Source organism: Peromyscus eremicus, chromosome 2 (assembly GCF_949786415.1).
Source record: "Peromyscus eremicus chromosome 2, PerEre_H2_v1, whole genome shotgun sequence".
NCBI classification, from domain to species: Eukaryota; Metazoa; Chordata; class Mammalia; order Rodentia; family Cricetidae; genus Peromyscus; species Peromyscus eremicus.
In genome coordinates this window covers 74,208,549-74,229,240 of record NC_081417.1, presented here as the reverse complement: position 1 = coordinate 74,229,240, position 20,692 = coordinate 74,208,549, and the positions used below count along the sequence as shown (strand labels likewise).

Genomic DNA, 20,692 nt, shown 5'->3' with positions numbered 1-20,692 from the left:
AAATGGGTGCTGGGAACAGAACTCAGGTCTTCTGCAAGAGCTGTTCACACTCTTAACGGATGAGACAGATATCTTTCCAGTCCCTACATTAACAACTGATAGAGAAAAAACTAACCAGACATCATATTCCAAGAACTCTTGGGTTAGCAGAGAGATCAGTATATCACATAAGCAGTGAAAATGAAATGAACAACCCTGAGGTTGTTACTTGCTTAGGTGAAAAAGTGTGGAGCTCTGGAGATTCGTGCGCGTGCGTGTACACACACACACACACACACACACACACACATACACACACACACACACACACACACAAGTTTTTAGATCGTGATTCAGTGCTTTAAACTTCTGGAATGTGGGACACAAATAGCTTTTATTTTGCATTTACAGGACATCTCCTTCAGGAAGAGGTGGTCTTATGCCAGGTGTTTAGAACAGGAAGATGACAAAACCTTTGCCACCACTGAGTTCCCCTCAGGTAATATAATGGGGATAGCAGAACAGGCTACAAGGAAGGGCTAAGGAAAGGCACAGTACCATGGGATTGGGGAGGAAGAGAATGGACTCCTATCTGAGGCAATCACAGAAGTGCAGGGATGTGAATGTAGCTTTGAAGGATAAGTGGGGCCTGGAGATGGAGAGAAGGATGAAAGGAGGAAGCACAGACACAACTGCAAAAGGGTAGCAGGAATGATGCTCCTTCCAATTTGAGGGAAGCAGGAGAATGAACAGCCACCAGAAGAAAGAAGGCTGGAGATGGAATGGGTTTGGAGAGCCCGGAGTCTTAACAGCTTTTAAACAGGCCATAGAGAGCTGTGAAAGGTTTCTGGATAGAGAATGACAGCAGTCCGTCTTGCAGAGAATATACTGAATGGAGGTGGGATGGCGATAGCTTGGGTAAGAGATGAAATAGGAAGCGATAGGACAAGGTAGGCCACCAATTGTCTGGCAGCCCGATCCCAGAGCTCTTTTTCCTTTAAACAAAATAAAGGACCAATAAAATGGGTCCTACATGGCCAGAAGATGAAGAGAATTCTTGATGAGTCCCAGAAGTTCAGGAGCAGTTTGGGAAGTGACTGATGTGCTGCACGGTGGAATTTTTGAGGTGAAAGCTGAGTGAATCCTGCAGATGGAGAGAGAGGAACAAACAGCAGAGCCTGGGGCTTACTCTGATGGGTCAGAGCCGTCTAGGCATGCTGGCAGGGTGAGAGTTGAGTGCATGAGCTTGTGAAGGGCAAGAGCAGAGGAGAACACAGATGCCAGGCCAAGGTGTAAGTTACGGCAGCAGAAGTAGTTGTGAAAACAAGGTCAAGAGAAGCCGTTATCTGAGAGGCCAGAGGAGGCCTAAAAGGGACACCAGGACCAAAACCAGGAAGGAGGATTCGCCTGGAAGAAAGATCAGCAGTTTTCAATACCGTAGACCAAAAAAAAAAAAAAAAAAAGAACGAGGCAAGAGCAGAGATCATAGACTTGTTTGTAGACTCTAGCAGTTTTAGGCAAGGAAGACTGAGTGGCAGGGAAGCAAGGGAGGCAGTAGGGGTCCCTTCGAGAGATATGAGCGTGGCAGATACCACAATTGCAAGAAAAGACTTCCAGAAGGTCGTATTAAAAAAAAAAATGGCTTTAGTATCTCAAACACCAAGTGCTTTCCTGGGGCTCCTAGCAGTAGCAGTAGCTTTCCTAGATTCTTTAGGAATTTGAACATCAGCAAATGAGGTTCAAGGGAGACACATGGCGGGGCGTGGCGGTAGCTGCTTTTAATCCCACCACTCGGGACCTGATCAAAAAAGTTCCTGTTTCAAGGAACTGCTGTATAGAAAAGCAATTCCTACTGTCAGTATGAAGGTAATAGATAACAGTTATTAATCAAAATATGCATTGATAGCTGACCATGATACTGGGAATAGGCAGGTCAGTCAGATTGGGACTTCACATCCCATTGGCCCATTAGGGACACTAAATGCTAAAGAGTTTCTCATAGAGCTGGTTTCCATTAAGGCCCAGAGTTCATGTTTATAGTACTTGGGTCGTGGCATCAGGACACTTTCCAAACACTGAGTTATTCTAGATTAGAAGAAAGCAAAGTAAAGAAACTTGATTTCAGATCCCAAGGCAAGACATGGGTTTCAGGGATTGATTCCCCCCTTTTTGATAATCACTATTCTTTGACTGGTGGTAAATTATCATGAATTGCTAACATATTTACCTCTACTGTACATCCTTAATAATATCTAATAACGATTTTGGATATTAGAGCATATCCATTTGATCCCTGGATGACCTTAGGAAGTGGGCATCATTATTTTACATATTTTAGGAAAGAAAAGACTCAGAGAGGATTTAAGGATAATGATGTGTGATATGGAGCTTGGCAGGACACCCACCTCAGAGCATAAATTTCATTACATTGTGAATGGTATTTCCTGGACCCCAGCCTGCAGCAGCCCTCCACATTCCTCCAACTCAGTTATCTGAAGACTAAGTCAATGTGAACTACATGGAGAACTCATCTCAAAGCAATCATTTGTCTAGTTTTCAGTAGTTCTAGTGGAGTGAAAATGATCCTTGCTGCCATTAGTTCAATTGAAAACGAATCCAGTGACACCCTGCAAGCGGTATATCCCATGCCAGTACTGCTGCATCCCTCCAGAATTCCCCTGAAAAGTAACTGTTCCAAGATGGGGCAGAGGACCCATGGAACATTTGGGCACTTTCCCTGAGAATGCCTGATTGGCATCACAGAAACCAAGAACGAATGTCTGGGGTGGAACTTGGACAGGCTGATGGAATAATCAGATGTCGCAGATCTGTTGCTGTCAAAAACCTTCACCTCCCTTCTAGATCCAGGAAGCTCAGGGGTACAATGCAAGCTGCTCCCCATAGTCTGCAAGTCGGCTCTGGGGCACAGCTGGTCTGAACAGTTGGTTTATGTGACATGACAAGCCCCAGGAGTCACCTCCCAAGACTAAGATGACCGAGGGCAAAAGTAACGACCAAAGCTTCTTTCCTGTGTTCTTTTACCTTCTCTGATTTTCAAAAATGATAAATAAATAAACAAAGAATCACTCTGACCTTGCATAGGATCACTACTTTTCTGACCAACAGTTTTCAGTCTTCTTTCCTAATAGGTAATACATGTGTCATCAGCACACCCCTTAGGTATAGGGGGGCTCAAAGAATACAAGAATAGAGCCGTGGAATAATGAAGCTCTTCAAAAACAATAGCTATTTTAAAAGAGAAAAAAATCTTTTATTTTTGACTATTGAACTTGATCTCTTAAATAATTAATGTTTTCTAGCTGGGCGTGGTGACTTACATCTGTAATCCTAGCACTTGTGAGGTTGAGACAAGATTGTCATGGGATTGAGACCAGCACAAATGGGATGTGTGTATGTGTGTGTTTGTTCACACACACACACACACACACACACACACACACACACATAATTTAAACAGTTCAAGGATGATCTTGGCTATAGAATGAAAATATATCTCAAAAATTAAAAAAAAAATCATTAAGACTAACAATAACAACAACAAAAAGCTATTCTTTTCAGGGATACATTATGGAGGTTATAAACCAAAACACAAAAAAGAATCCTGCAGATGAATTAGGAAAAACTATCTTATTTTGTTGCCATAACAACATATAGAATTCACTAATTTTAATGTGTCTGTAGGGAATTTCATTTACAATTCAACTGTCTGCCTGTGGTTTAGTTATAGTCAACATGCTTCTTCTTGTAGACGTGTTGGTGGCATTAGTCTCGCTTGCACACAAGGTAGACGAGAATTCCTTCATCTTTCTTTCTCCGAATTCCTAATTAAAAATTTACCCATGGGCAAAATTTTAAAACACTGTAAAATCATAATAATAATAAAATCACAACTTACAAGTACACTAATTTGTGATTGCCATAGCTATTAACTATACAGCTGCTCACTCCATTTTCTCTGGGACAAGAAAGGTAGGCAGCAGCTATTTACAGCTTCATTCACTCTACTCCCATCTCCTTTCCAGAAATTACTGTGGCATACTCATGTATACACTGACATTATATAGAGACGAATCTGAAGAATCTCACATTTATTTTTAAAAGTAAATCGGATTTGTGATTAACAAAGATAACCTGGAAAAACAGATTGGAAAAGATTGAGGTTAGAGCCAGAAAGATGGGCTAACATCAGAGGATGATGTCAGCAATGCAAAGGGTCATTCAGGGTTGAGATTTAGCTATTGTACTTGCTAGTTTTATGTCAACTTGACATAAGCTAAAGTCATCAGAGAGAAGGGAGCCTCAGCTGAGAAAAATGCCTCTAGAAGATGTATAAGATCAGGCTGTGGACAAGCCTGTAGAGCATTTTCTTAATTAATGATTGATGGGGCAGGGCCCAGCCCACTGTGGGTGGTGCCGTTCTTGGGCTAGTGGTCCTGGGTTCTATAAGAAAGCAGGCTGAGTAAGTCATGAGGAGCAAGCCAGTAAGCAGCACCCTCCATGGCCTCTGTATCAGCTCCTGCCTCCAGGTTCCAGCCATGCTTGGGTTCCTGTCCTGCCTTCCTTTCCTTGACAAGTTTCTTTGGACATGGTGTTTTATCACAGCAATAGTGAACCTGACCAAGGCAGCAAATTTGAAGCTGGAGAAGACAAGGGAGCCAGAGAAGCCAATATGCTGGAAAAAGTTTCTCTGAATGGCTGACCTCAGGGTCTGCATCAGGTTTGGGGTGTGTGGTAAAGGAAAGCTCCAAGCAGTAGCTAGAGAGAATTGGAGTTTATGATGCTGTATGTGGATGGACTGTTATGGTCAATCCAGCTACAGATGGGCAATTGGACACAGGCAGGGGAAAGGTAACTCTCCCTACCTGGGGAGACCAGGTTTTGGTTAAGCTACTCCATGACTATGATCTATTGGAATTCCAGAGTTTGATGGACACAGCTGGATGAGAAAGGAAGGCTGCAAGCCTAGTACCAAGTTCACAGAGGAAGACAAAAGAACACGCTGGAACATAAGAAAAAATACAAATAAAAAGGGAATACCAAACAAAGAGGCACAAATATTCTTGAGCAAAAAAATAAGAGGAATTAAGTCACCGGAGTTACAGAAAGTGGAAGAGTAGACAGAAATGGCTCAGCAGGTAGAAGCACTTGCCACGTAAACCTGAGTTCAATCCCTGGGATCCACACAACGGAAGGAGAAAACTCACTCCTCCAAGTTTTCCTCTAACGTGCACTGTCACACACACACACACACACACACACACACACACACACATATGCGCACACACATGCACATGCATGCAAACTGAAACATGTATGGTGGTGCCATTGGGGGCAGGAGTTGTAGAAGTTCATTACCGTGGAAGAAGGTCATTGGAGAGATGTGCAGCACTGGAAAACCAGCACCTCCTGGGATACACACAGCCAGATCTGACCAGTGCTTCCAAATCCTACCCAGTTCATGGCAGGTAGCTTCTGAACACTCCGGTGAACTTGTGAAACTCCCCAGGCCTTTTTCAGAAGAGAGCTATTGCTTCCTTCATTGGCCTTCTTTGTCTGTGATTCTTTTTGTAGCTCTAATTCAAGCCAATTTAAGAAATATTTATTGAATGAACTGCCAAGTGCTAGGCCTCTGGAAAAAATAGGAAGCAGTCCTTGACCTCGGATAGCACACTGTTTGTAGTCAGAGACAGATATGGTAGCTGATAATTAGAGATATTTGGCAAGTCAAGAAATGGAAGTGACTGCAGGGGTCAAAAGCTATCAAACATACTTTGTATTTATCCCCCTAGCAAAATTTCACTTTCATCCCATTACTCTCAACAGTCTAGACAGTCTGTAATCTTGATTTTGTCACTTAACTTATAGACCAATTTGCTAGGCTTTAGAATGCATCAAGTTTCAAGAAAATATCAGAGAGATTGGCCCTATTGAAGTATTGGGGGAGGAGTGAATGAGCAACCCCGAAAATGAAATTAACTTTTGACTAGCAAACTTCAAAGGTCTTATATGATTCTGAGAATTCTCTTCATATATATATACACACACACACATATATATATATACCACGCATGTAAAAACAACATTTCTTGTTAGGAAAGGATGCTTTTGACTTGCTTCTCTTTAGAAATGGATTCTCCTATTTCAAATGTCTATGTATATGTCTCATCAAATGATGGAACACATCAAGTGAGAACAAAATTTCAAAGGGGAAAATTCATTTGCTATGTGTGGTTCCAGTTCTTTCAACAGTGATTAAAATAATAAGTTGTTTTTTGTTCTGTTCTTTTGCCTATTCACAGAACAAATGTGGAGATGGCTCCACAGTGAGCTTATACACTGGGTAGGGAGGGGCTAGTTCATAGGTGACCCCAACATTTCATGCCATGTGTGGCCATGAAACTGGTCTTTAATCATGAGTAGGTGAAAATGTTGCAAACAGAAGGGGGAAATTTTATGTAGCCAAATCAAAAGGATGATGATGACCCATTACTATTTCTCTTAAGATGAATTTTTTTAAATTGAATATGTGGGCATCTGTGTGCACATGTGAGCACATGTATGCTGTGCCCATAGAGGCCAGAAAAGGGTATGGGATCCCTTGGGGCTGATGTTACACGTGGTTGTGAACTATCTGATATGGGTATTGGAATCTGAACTCTGGTCCTGTAGAGGAGGAAGAGAGTGATCTTAACCACTGAACCATCTCTCCAGCCCCCTCCTGACTATTTTTTAATGCATTCTCATTCCTGAAGAGCCAGAGATAGTCTTAGCACAAGCTCCATCTCTTCCATCATGTCCTCTGTGCGCCAATTCCTTCTCCCTTCCATAGCTACGAGCCATTAAAAGCTTGAAATACAACTTCTCACGTCCTATTTCTTAATACTACCTGCATGTCTAGTCACTTAAGCTCTAAACATCAATGAATAATGACACCACACCTCTGGTTTCCCTCGGAAGATTCCAGAACCCCCAAACATGCAAGAAGAGGTGTGCTATACTAGTTAGTCCATAGCACTGCCTACACGTGTAGCTTTGCTGTTAGACCTTGACGAGGCAAAAAAGTAAAGACAACCACATTTAGGTTTTTTGATTTTTTTTTTTTAACTCATCACCTCAGCCCTCAGGACTTCAGTTTCCTTCTTATAAAATCAAATTAATCATCTGTACCTCACATTCGTGAGACATATTAAGGCAGATGATCAATTTAAGGCAATCAGCAGAGTCAAGTCAATAAAAATGATTATTTTTAATCACTTAGAAAGCAAACCAGGAGACATGCAGGGTCCTTATAGAAACCACAATGGATGACTTTGCCTCTGGCGCGAAGGGAGAAAATCACCAGCAATGTGAAAAACTAAGAACTAGATTAAGGGTTTGGAAGGGCTGACGTCTTAGTGGCTTTCGCTGCCGTTGTGGTGGAGAACTTGCAGTGCGTGAAAATAAAAGATGATGTAAGGGGATTGGCTTGCGAGAGTCATTTAAGACTGTTGTGTGTCCTGAGGAAGCTGGAGAACCTTGAGGTGGAGCAGACTCCCCAGAGCAGTGTGCTGGGACAGGAAACTTGAGCTGGGCCCTGCACTCTGCCAAACACCTCCCTGGGCGGAGCCTCCACCAGGATTAGAGCCCTGAGGCCAGAACTGCTTCCTTCCTGGGCCTCAGCCGCAGAGGACAGAGCCCTGCAGAAAATAACTACACCTTCTACCTGAAACCTCACTTCTCAGGCCACTTTCCCTTTCTTATCTTTCTGTCTTTGTTGAACCACCACCACCATCACTGGGACTTTTCTTCAGGGTATGATAAAGGATTCTGAATGACTTAAGAAAATGTACATGTTACTACAACATGCTTTCCTAGTCACACTATTAAAACTTAGATAACTGGAAAAACAAAACAAAACAAAACAAAACAGTAGTGGTTTCCAGAACTATTTTTGGTATCTTGTCAATTGTGCACTTAAAAAAATTCTTTTTACAAGCTAGTCTTTCTCAGGACATATCCTTCACCCCAGCAATGCTGGCCCATATCTTTCTCCCTGAATCACAGTTTATTCCTACTATTCGTCCCAGATCCCATACCCTTTCTGAGGCTTGAGTAAAATTCTCTCATAAGCAGTCGTATTTGAAATACGGGGAAGGGACTTCTGGGTCATGTAAGTCTCAGGACAACTTGAAGGGCTTTTGATTAAATAAAATCAAAGTAAAACATCAAGTTTGAGCTCCCATGACAGAAAACGCAAGGTAGGCAATAATATGAAAAGGGATTTTTCCTTCCAAAACAGAATAAATATTATTCGAGATGATTGGAGTAATAACTGAATGTATTTTCTACCTAATTAAAAAAAAAAAGGTTTCTTTTAGACCATTGGTTCTCAACCTGTGGGTCATGACCCTTGCAGGGGGTAGGGGGTGTCCAGTGACTCTTTCACAGTGGTCGGCCAAGACCATCAGAAAACATAGATGTTTACATTATGACTCATAACAGTAGCAAAATTACAGTTATGAAGTAGCCATGAAGATAATTCTATGGTTGGGAGTCACCACAACATGAGGAACTGTATTGAAGGGTCACAGAGTTAGGAAGGCTGAGGACCACTGCACACAGCCATTTCCCCTGGGACTCTCCAGAGAGACTTCCAAGTCTCTATCAGAAGATAGTCTCCAACCAAGACTACCAAAGACAGATGTGGAATTATGCAGCAAACTCCAGTAAACTTCAGTGTGGCTTGGAACTAGTCATGAGTGTGTTTGGTAACAAGTGATTTATATTTCTGATGACCAAATGTCTCTATTGGCTTGTGGAGAGGGGGATGGGCTAGTTGACTAGGTTCCCAGGACATGGAAAGTCTATATTTGAAATGTTATCTAATTCTTCACACACACAAATGTGGCTGGCTCAAATGTATGTAAATGTATGAAACTGTCAAACAGTTAAAGAACTTTTAAAATCCCAAACCCCAGGCAGGTGGGTTTCCTTGGAAGGGTCTATCACACAATCAAGTTCAAGATGAGCATCAAGATGGAGGGTCCGTGTGTGCCACTCATGCCAATGCTTGGAACTTATCCTCTGGGGACCGTGGCGTGCAAACTGGAGTCTTTGATGCCACTTTGTTTCTCGGGAGCCAACGACTTTGAAGACTTTACACTAGAACTGTCCTTCTTTATAATAAGCATAAAATAAACTCCAGACTGCAGTTTATGAAGAAATTCTAATGTCAAAGAGGGAAGGTTAGTAATGTCTGGTCAGATAATTCTGAGACCAGCTGAACCTATTAAAAATTATAGTCAAGCCATTAAAATTACGTCTTATATTCCATGTGCTATAAACGATGTAAATCTTTGTATCTTACAGCCATTCACTCAAGAGCCTCCATTTCATAACTGCCATTTTTTAGAGAAACCACCACGTTTTTTTGCCACCCCCAAGAGAAATCTGATTGCAATTGGAACCTGTGTGGAAGGTCTGACGCCCTAGCAACTAATTGGATCCTCTCAAAGGTTGAATTTTATGTCTGACCTATTTAGAGATCTGAAAAGCTTCTCCTCAGAAAGCAGGCCTCCCAGATCTCAGTTTTTAGGTGTCAAGTATCACTGCAGTCAAGGTTAAATGAGTGGATAGTTTGGAGATAGCCTCAACACCATTCTCCTTTTGTGCTTATTCACATGTAACGCACACACTAGTGTTTAAGGCTTTCCCCGGTGTCTTGCATTTGACACCTTGGAATATTCCATACATTAACCAAGTTGACACAAATGACTATTTTATAGCCATTACATCGTTTTATACTAGCAGCCTGGTGGAACAATCCTTTGAGGAAAATTAAAAGTTCTACTCACCAACAAGTTCTGTTAGGCTGCTTCATTCTATGCAGGATCTTTGAGTCTGGGTTTCATTTTTTTCCCCAAAACATTGTATGAAACACAGAAAATAACCCGTCCACTGGAGGGACAACTGTATACACTGACTCCAAGAGGCAGCTCCATTACCTGGCAACCTTCTAGCAATGCCCATCTCTCTCCAGCTCTAGCACACTTCTACTTTTTTGACATACCCCATCTCAACGTTCAGTTTCCCTCCTACACAGATGGTCTCATGTAGGGAGCAATGACAATATTTCAAATGCTGCACAAAGGCAAATCTCCTCACTATGGCAGGATAGTTGCATCAGAAACTCTCTGTGAGAACCATCCCCAAGGCTTTATCTTCAAATTGTTGCCTTTTGAACATCTCTCTTAAACGGATATAAACTTAACACTGCGTCACTTAGCTCTATGGAGTTTAGGTAAGTGTGGGGTCTCAGTACAGTAAACTGAACTGAAAATTAGGAAGCTTCCAAGAAACCAGTTACAAGAATACTGTATTTCCCAGATACCTACCTGACTGTCCCATTTAGAATAGGGACAGAACCAGGGTATATCTGCAAGTGCAAATACAGCCTTCAGATAAAGGACAGAAGCGATAAAAATCAGGGCAGGGCCTAGAGAGTTTAAAAAACATGCTTCACAGGAAGGAAAAGTCATAAACTCATAGAAAGAAGCAATCAAGGAGAGAATCCTCCAGCACCCCTGCGAAGCTCATTCAAAAGGTAAAGACAGGGAGGAAGATGTGAGTAGCTACCGAGACGGGAGGAGACATCAGGATTGGTTAATGAAGGCATTCTATAGTAGAGAAAGAATGACTGAAGTCAGCTTTGAATGAAAGCAGAGCACTGTGATTTTCAGATAGGAGGTGCCTATGGTTCCTCAGGAAGACATGCTTGGTTTAAAAAAACGTGTTTGTCAAATGCTCTATAACCTCCAGTTTTAAAAAGGCAACTACAAAAGTTACGATAACAACAACAAAGTCACAGAACAGCCAGGAACAGTAGCAGATGCCCGTGATTCCAGTACTCTGGAAGCTGAGGCAGTCAGATATTTGTGAGTTTGAGGACAGCCTGAGCTACATAGTGCGTTCAAGACCAGCCTGTCTTAAAAAAACAAACCAGACAAAACAAACAAATCACATTGGTCCTTACATTTTCCTGTTACCTCAAAATGACCAAAATCTAAAAAGTTCACATAGCTCATTATATTTTTTACTAATAATTCACAAAATCAAAGACTTCTCCATTGGAGAGGTATTATGACTAAGAGTTCTTTGTGTTTTTCTCAGGGCTGCTACCTAGGTGTCGGGTTGAAGAGCTCACCTCTCTCTCCTCCCTTTCTCTCTCTCTCTAGTTCATTTTACACTTAGTCTTAGTGACTACTTTTTGATTTAACAGTCTCACGGTAGCTAATTCCTAAAGCAAGCAACGTCATATAGCAGAACTGGATAGACAGAAGAAATCATTTGTTTGCTTGGTTGGTTAGTTTTGGCCAGGGGAAATTCAAGGAGGAAAAAGGCAGGACATGGCTGAATTCCCAATTACATATCCACTGCTCACGTCTTGGGCAGCTTCTCAGGCCTAAACAAACCTCATGGCTAACCTCCATTGGCCTACTTTCTCTGTTATTGTATAGCTGTGCCTTTACGCATTTCTCTGGCCTGAAAGCGGAGACTTGGAAACAGCCTGATAAAAGCCAGTCCTATATTTTATATGGCAGGAGAAGGAACACAGTAAACACATCCCTGCGGAACACTTCCCTTTGTTGACAACCTTACTGCCTCCCCTTAATGCATTGTTTTGAATAGCGAGTGAGTGCCATTTCCCACCATCCAACACACAAAACCAATACCACACAGCCGTCGCTTTTCCTCCCAACAACTGATCATGCAAAGTATTTAGAGGATTCATGAAACATGTCAAGACTGACAGCTCAGAGCCCAAGAGCCCCGTGGAAGCTCAGAACAGGTGTGTGGCCAGGCAGCTGGGGTTGAGAGTTGCCCTCTCTACCTCCCAACTTCACTGTCTCAGCTCCCCCCACCCCCTTCACTGCATCCCTCTGGGTTGAGAAGAGCCTAGACAGAACCTCCCCTCTGGACCGTTTCCCTGTGCCAGAAAGAACTGGCTTGTTCTCAAGATAGCAAGCGCTTGCCCACTGCAAAACAGCAGTGAGCATGTCAACTCATTTTACTGTCATCGCGCACGAGGGATTTAGATAGCCAAGGACATACTGGCCATTTCCCGGGGTTTATGGATCTCCACTCCTCTAGGCCTGCAACACATTTTTGGTTCATGTGTTCACAGTGTCCTGGCATCTGCAAGTGTGGGAAACCCTAAATGAGAGCCAATCGCCCCACAGCTTCTCCCTATTAAAATGTGCAATTGGATTTCACATGTGTGTTTCAAACACCATTCAAAGCATGATTTACAGGCTACTGTCTAGCCCCACAGCTGTTTTTTCATCCTCCAGACTGAGCTGTTTCTAGGAATCCACCACGAGCTCCCTGGCAAATAGTCCTCCTAGCGTGGGCCTCCTAAGTCATTCCTGGCCGCGCTAAACAATGTGAGGTCTAACGCGGGGCTTTAGGAGAACACTTATCAAATGCATAAACTATTAATTACTCTTTTCCACACGATTATTCCTTCACAAGAGCAGTCTATTTGATGCCTCCTTTCTGTTCACCCCACGTCCTAATCAACTTTTTTTGTCATCACATTAAACTAATTGTGGCTGGCCCTTGGATATGGGTTATTTATATATGTTAAAAACAGTACAGGTCCAAGGAGTTTTGTGTGGGTCTCAGCAAATGGTTACCACCTAGAGCTTTTCACAGCAAATGTGTCCTTTCTCCAGACAGAAAACAAAAAGCACCACTGCATATAGGAAATTATCTTCCTGCAGCTGTGTGCTACAGTCACTCAATGTCAGACCGCCCTGTTGTTGAGATACCCACCCTCTCCACAGTCCAGCTTCTAAGACTCTGACACCCCCCTCTCCTCCAAAAATAAATAAATAAAAAGGTTAGGCTTCAGGCTGGGGGCTGTAGTAAGCTCAGATGTACATGCTGATGTGTTCTAAGCATTTCATTTTCTGGTGCCTAAGGGCCAGAACAGGCTTGTGTTTATACAGGGTTTGTCTGTGCCTAGACCAGCTTGTAGCCAGTACAGGTTCAGAGAGTGGGCAGAGCCCAGCTCTTTTTAGCCTAGGTAGAAAAGAGTGAGTACGTAGTCTACAGGATCCTCGTATCCTGAGACTGAAACCCGGCTGGCGAGAGAGACAAAGGAAAGTTTGATATTGCGTGAAATGTCCCAGGAAAAAGCTTTACTGGGAACAGTATGTAAGTGGATCGGTTTCACCCAAATGGCTGCAGGAGTATAGCTTCCATTTCAGATTAAAAAGAAAAACAATTAATTAAAATTCACATTAATAAAAACCTTACAATTTAGGTCAAATTTGATTTTGCCCTCTGGTCACAATATACTGCAACCTCCACAGGGCCAGGGAACAGAATCTGAGGGTGAGAAGGGTAATTTCTCTACTCCTCCACGTGTACTCTCTACCACTGTAGTCTGGAGACTCTTACTACAGACACACATAACACTCGACTTCCTTCCGCAGTGTAAGCTACAGTTGTGTGTGGCTTGTGTGCTCAGTCCTTCAGAGGCAGAAGAAGCCTCCTTGTTAGTCAGAAGCCCTTAGTTCTCGGTGCTGTCTACACTCAGGGCTTTTTAGTTTCTTTGAATTTTGGTCTCAGGGCTTACCTCTCTGTTCTCTCCTACTCACAGACTTCATGAATAAAGATCCTTAATTACTGTTTTGATAACCTGAGAATTAGTCTATGTTGACAAGTTGGACTATCAGAGTCTCGGGTCACCCTGACCTCTCCATTTAAACCCTCATGTGAATAAGCCCAAATCCACACTTGCCGTGAATGGTCTCAGAGACCACAACTATGATCAAAAGATGAAAATCACAAAAATAAAATGGCCACTCACCGACACTTCCTGTGTGTCAGACATTGTAGCAGCCATTTTACATGCGCACCTTGTCTCATTAATCTCTCCGGACAAACAGCTGAGGCTTGCAGATGTCATTATTCAACCTCACATACAGGAATAGAAAATAGGACTGTCTAGGGAAACATGACTGCCAGAGGGAGACTGTTGAAATGCAGGCCTTTGTTCCACTTTCTATATGCCCAGCTCCTCCCAAGGATGGAATGGCAGATCCTGGGAGAAAGGCCTCCCGAAGCTGGGAGAATCGTAGACCACAGCGGATACTGGCTCAGACACACTCCAGGAGGTATCACGCATCAGAGGAGGAGGGAGGAGCTTCAAGCTCTCACCTACTCTCATTTGTCCACTAAGCATCCCGTCCTACAGACATTCTGGGAAAGCTGATTGGTCAATCCAGGTTTCATCAAAACAAGAAGTTGCCCCTTCACTCCCAATGCCATGCCAACTGACTGGCCCCAAGTCAAGACTGTCACTTTGGTCACAGCGCCAGTGAGCACATCTCTCTACATCTTCCTCCCTGTCTTTTGAAGCTATGACACAAAAGAAGGCAGATCTATTAATGCTTCCTCGACAAACTTCAGTTATAAGAAAACACTGTCACCCCTAATATATCAGGTGACCCACTCCGATATGAGTACCCCATTCATTCGCTTTTCCCTTCTGTTCTGAGCTTCGGTTAGCTTACACAATTGACACTCCATACACCTCACAGAACATTTTTTTACAAAAGAAGATAGTCATAAAAACAACACATAGTCCATCTTGTATTCCATTCCTGTCTCACTAGAATCCACCATGGGAGAACCCAGCACTAGTGCATCCTGCCCAGCATGATGCTTTTGTTATTATTTAATATCCATGGACATTATTACCAGGGCATCATGCAAATGCAGAGTTTGCACCTCTTCCTACTCCAGTATCTAGAGTTTTTGTATCTTTTCCTTCATTTGAACCATCATATTTTCACGTAAGAATTTCCTCTAGGAAAAAAAAATTAATCCCAGCTCACCCCATGGGACATGGTTGATTCCATTTTAAGAACCCATTCTTACCATTTGAGTCTTCCACTTCTTCAGCTGGGGTAGCCTTTTGAGAGGAGTGGTGGGCATGTGAGGAGAGGAGACTGACAATCCGTGGCCGGGGAAGGGTCAGGGCTTTTCCGTGGACCTTGAGAGAGTGTTCCTTCAACTGGCTGATTGTCATGGTGGAAAATGAGCACCAAGAACACTTGTAGGCATGTTCACCTAGAAGGAGATGGTGGTGAGGTAGAGAGGAAAGGTGGGAGTCAGGAGAAAGAGGGCTAGAAAGCAAAACCACACTGTTAATTGGCTCCCTCTAGAGATGCATTCTAAGGGTGCTTGGTCTAGAAACCCTCCGGGGTCAACTCCCTGCCCATTCTCACAACCACAGGTCCTACGTTAGAAGCCCTGACAAGCTCCATGGTAAAGTCACCTGTCCCGTGTGTCTCCTGTTCTGCCTATAACAGGGCAGCTTTGGGATGGTTCCCACCTACTGTGCCACCTAATTCAGAAAGGGAGCACTATTGTGTTAATTCTCAATGCTCAATTCTGCTGAACCACATACCTCCTCATCTGACACATTCGTAGCCATTTTCTCCCCACATATATTTGGGGCTGAGGGTAAGCTCATCATGAAACCCCATTTCCTATCTAACCAACAGAAATGGAACATTATATGTGTGAAGCATAAGTGAGAAGGGGTCCGTGGATATTGTTTTCAGCATTCAATAAGTAATACATTTAAACTGAAATACAGCACAGAAAGCCACGATCAAATTAAGACAAGAGTATGGCTTACCTTTGCTGTAAACCAACTTTCAAGTTCATTACATTTTAAGAATGAAGGCTGTCATTGAGTTTGTCTGATATCGGACAGATATACACTAGTCTGATCAATCCGGAAATCAATCTCATTTAGAGTAACCACAAAGCAGTTTGGTCCCCAATCTAATAACCCTACCCCTGAGAGTCTCTATTAAGAAAATAGCTTACAAGCCATAACCCTATCGTTTGAGCTAAAGCAGGAAGGTTGTGAGTTTGAATACAGCCTGGCTACAATAGCAAGATACTGTCACAAAAAAAACCCAATGAGCAAGGAAGGGAGACAAGGAGAAAGGGAGGGAGGAAAGGAGAAAGGAGGGAGGGAGGGATACACCCTTAATACAGAGAAAACTTGATTTGGAGATTAGTATTATTTATAAATTGGCAAGGTGGATCAATGGGTAAGGCAGGTGAGGGCAGGGCTCACGACCCAAGTTACAATCCTGGAACCCACATAGTTGAAAGACCTGACTCCTACAAGAGGTCTTCTGACTTACACACACACACACACACACACACACACACACACACACACACACACACACACGAAATGGCATACACACAGAAAATATAAATAAACAAACTGAAAAAAATTACTATTTATGCTGGAAAGATATGGAACAACCTAGATTTTGAAACAAAAGAAAACAATTAGACAAATGTAGGTATATCATCTTGATGAACCACCATTAAAATAAATTCTTGAGAACTTGTAATAAAACAGAAAATTAGGGATGAATTGAAACATAAAACATACGTTACACACATTATAATCACAACTGTGGAAAATGATTATAGAGAAAACAGTTGACAGTATCAAATATTAATAGTAGCCTTTATAGAATAGCATTATGGATGACTGAAGAGAGTCCTTTTGTTTTCAGATTTCCTCCAATAAATATGTACTTTTAAAATGTATTTTCTTGCCGGGCGGTGGTGGCGCACGCCTTTAATCCCAGCACTCGGGAGGCAGAGCCAGGCAGATCTCTGTGAGTTCGAGGCCAGCCTGGGCTACCAAGTGAGTTCCAGGAAAGGCGCAAAGCTACACAGAGAAACCCTGTCTTGAAAAACCAAAAAAAAACAAAAAACAAAAAAAAAAACCCGTATTTTCTTAAAGGTGGTATGTTGCTGTGTTCCTGAAGCTGGGCTCAAACTCCTTGACTCGGGAGTCCCCTGCTTCAGTTGCCCAAATACAAGAACTATAAATGTGTCCTACTGTTCCTGGATACTTCTAAGTTTATTTTTAAGATTAAATTTAAAAACCAGGAGACATTACTATCCTCATTAATTTTTTAAAGGTTTATTTGTTTATTCTTACTTATATGTCTATGTGTGTGCCTACATGCATTTATGTGCACCACATGTATGTAAGTGCCCACTGAGGCCAGAGGGTGTTGAATTCCCTAGAATTGGAATTACAAATGTTTGTGAGCCCTGCTATGGTTACTGAGAACCCAGCTCAGGTCCTCTTGAAGAGCAATAAGTGTTCTTAACCACAAAACCATCTCACTAGTCCCTCATAGTAATGTGAGTTTGGTTACATTACTCTTGCTAGGTAGCTATGAGTCCATCTCACAACCTAAGAGTCAAATCCAGATTATCTGCTAGGTCCATCGTACCACTTAGCTCTAAAGCACAACAGCGTGCCAGGCATGAAAACACACGCTTGTAATTCCAGGACTGGTGGCTGAGGAAATAGGGCTATTGCAAGTTTGAGACCAGCCTGGGCTAGACAGTGAGTTTAAGGCCAGCCTGAGCTATATAGCAAGACCCTACATATAGACAGCAATAAAAATAAAACAATCAATGGAGAACAGACAAATTGAGAGATATATAGCAAACATATTGCTTTCTCTAAGCCAAGGATCTCTCAGTGGCTCGGAGCCACATCAGTGCCCAAGCTCCCACAGTGTACTGATAGCAGAATTATATTGCTTTTATTTTCTTCTGGGTATTTCTTCTGACAAATTATTGAGTACAAGGAGGCTAGGCAGCTAGATCAGCTCTAAGAACATGCACTCAGCTTAGTGCTTTGAAGTTGCAGTATCTGGATTGTTCAGAGACCTTCACCTGGGCCAAAGCATTCACCTAGCCCCCAACTGGTAAAAATGCTTTTTGACAAGGCAGAAGTCAATGAAAAAAGCTCGCCAGGAGTCTGTCCCTGCTGAATAATTTACAATCTACATGGAGTATTAAAAAGTAAGATGAACTCTGAAGTTACTTATTCCTTGGACTTTAGAAGTTTCCCAGAGACATAAAAATACTATCAGAAACAAACCTACAGGATCTCCTTGCTCCAGCTCTGATTCCCACTGGGGGCTAGGGGCAGTTGTGTGGCTTAAGCAGTTTCATGGCACTAAAACAGCTCAACAGGTCCAATGCTCATGAAGCAGAGGAAAGATACTGGTTATGAGTGGGTGATAAATGTGAAGAAGCAGGCTCTGGGCAGCTTCTGCAAGGCTGTTCAGAGTGAAGTGCGACAAAAGGCGGAGAGGGAATCACACACACCTACCCTTTTGGAATGCTGTAGGAATGACTACAAGGATGGCTGTCACAGCTTGGTGCACAGCCTGGGACAAATGCCATGCAGTGATAGAAACAGTACCGCTCCTGGACACTTGTGACTCAAGTGAAAAATCATGGCTTCCCTAAGGGCATCTCCTGGGGAACCTCATGCTTCCTGAGTTTTCTGTTAGCTTGCATTCTATCCCAGTTGTTAGTAAGAGTTTTTGTTTTTGTTTTTGTTTGTTTCTTTTTTATAATTCTGTGATCAAGCCAAGATAATTCAGAAATTTCTTTTAAAAACAAAAACAGCAGCCGGGCGGTGGTGGCGCACGCCTTTAATCCCAGCACTCGGGAGGCAGAGGCAGGCGGATCTCTGTGAGTTCGAGGCCAGCCTGGGCTACCAAGTGAGTCCCAGGAAAGGCGCAAAGCTACACAGAGAAACCCTGTCTCGAAAAAAAGAAAAAAAAAAAAAAAAAAAAAAAAACAGCATACTCTAAGCTAGTGGTGGCATCAGCCGAACGAAACGTTGATGATCACTTCGGTTTTATGAATAAAATTCAATTTTGCATTCTCTTTGAAAGTGAACATGCAACTACCCCAAGGATAAATTATGCTCATTCGAGGAGACTTTAAGTTTCACTCAAGGCCATGAGATAGCCAACTCAAGAGAAGCAGAGCACAAACACCAGCTCACCAGCATGGGCTTTAAGGATGTGTGTCTTCAGCCGGCTGTTGTAGGAGGACTTGAAAGAGCACAGTTTGCAGCGGAACGGTTTGTGGTGTCCGTGATGGGTCTGCATGTGGCGATCCAAGCTGGAGATGGAAGAAAAGGAAGCCAGGATTAACAACCGCAAACCTTTTCCCACTGCCCCTCTAAGCATCAGACTTCTAAGCTGTTTCAAGTCTTCCCTGTTGTTTTCTAAGGACGATGCACGCCATTACCAAAAAATAAATAAAGAGGCCAAGTTCTGAGAGGAATCATAACAGGAGGAGAATCTGGAGGAAGCAACTAAAGGATGTTTTTAGAAGTCCAGTGTGGTTGCACGTAATTATAATCCTAGTACTTGGAAGGTAGAAGCAGGAGTATCAGGAGTTCAAAACCAGCCTTGGCTATATGGCAAGTTCTAGGATAGCTGCATGAAACTAGAGGGGTGGGGGAGAAGAGAGAGAGACAGACAGACAGAGAAAGAGACAGGTCATTTTGGATTGAGAGATTGGATTCATAATAACAGGCATAGCAGATCATGTTTTTTTCTCTTCTCATAGCACAGATCCCTGGAAGATGGTAATCTAAATACAGAAGGTTTTTCTGCCCAGCTAGTGAGAGTGCCTACCTAATTCAGAGAGAGACGGGTGAGGGGGAGGGGAGATAGGGGACAGAGGGAGGTTAGAGGTTAGAGAAATCTAGCAAGGGTTTTCTTTTCTCACATCATTAATTCTACTTTCATCAGGAGCAGGAGGGAAAGAAGAGTTCCAAGTGCATGACCTGCTCACACAAGCTGCCTCGTTCCCAGGATCTACACCAATACAGAGCACAGTGCAAGTGTTTCGAAGAAGCAGGGGTCCAAGGAAGGGGCGGGCCGCAAAGCCTTTCTTATAAGTACAACCGCGGTTGCCACACATCACTCTTCCAGAAGCAGTTTATGAGGACACGACTTCATTAGAATGAACCCCTAGTACTTCTTAATAATTATTAGTCTGAAAAATAATAAATCTAACCAACAAGGTGTGGGATGTTCTCATTTATACCGTACCCTAGAGATCTACGTTCCATTCTCCATGACTCACGTGGAACTGTTACTGCTTACCACTGAAACACGTTATGTTCTTCTGAGTTCCACAGCTGCACTACCAATTGCCTCCGGACAACTCCCTCTGGATGTCCGTTAGCTAGCCCGCACTCAAGCCGCGCCGCATAACATACAACCCCAGCACACGTTCCCACAAACCCGATTCTCCTCATTTCTGCAAGTGGCCCTGCCATTCTCTCAGCCAACCAGACCCCAATCTGGATGCCACTTCTACTTTGCTGTTTGGCCTTTACTGATTCATTCCTGAAACCAATCCCCTAACTTCTTAAACGAGCTCCTATTATTTCTTTTAAATTGATCTCCCTGGCTGAGCTATACAGTCAGACCGCCTGAGACAGAATCCTAGCTATTTACTTATGAGCTTGGAGCCTCAGGAAAACTATTTAATCTCTTTAGGCCTCACTTTTCCCATCTATAATATGGAGATAATAATGGGGCCATAGCTCATAAGGCTGTTTTGTAAATATAAAGAGGTAATAATTGAAGATACTTAAGATAGAGCCTGCTGTATCAGCAGGTGCAATAATTATTAGTAATTATGAATATGTTACTCCTTCCAGACTCTTCCTTTTGCCAGTACTGTAATTATAATGCACTAATTCCTGGCATCTAAAGACATCCTAATAGGCTGTCTATTTAGGTAGCCAGGAGGTAACTTC

At 42.8% G+C, this 20,692-nt stretch overlaps 1 protein-coding gene across 1 annotated transcript in view; it reads right to left on the bottom strand.

Annotated features, from left to right (window-relative positions):
- The window catches only part of Znf462 (zinc finger protein 462), a 135,625-nt gene that overhangs the window by 46,070 nt on the left and 68,863 nt on the right, over nt 1-20,692 (bottom strand). The window contains exons 6-7 of the mRNA XM_059254367.1: nt 18,917-19,035; nt 14,929-15,120 (exon numbers count right to left, since the gene is read on the bottom strand). Coding sequence (XP_059110350.1) covers nt 14,929-15,120; nt 18,917-19,035 — 311 coding nt within the window. The remainder of the gene's footprint in view (nt 1-14,928; nt 15,121-18,916; nt 19,036-20,692) is intronic.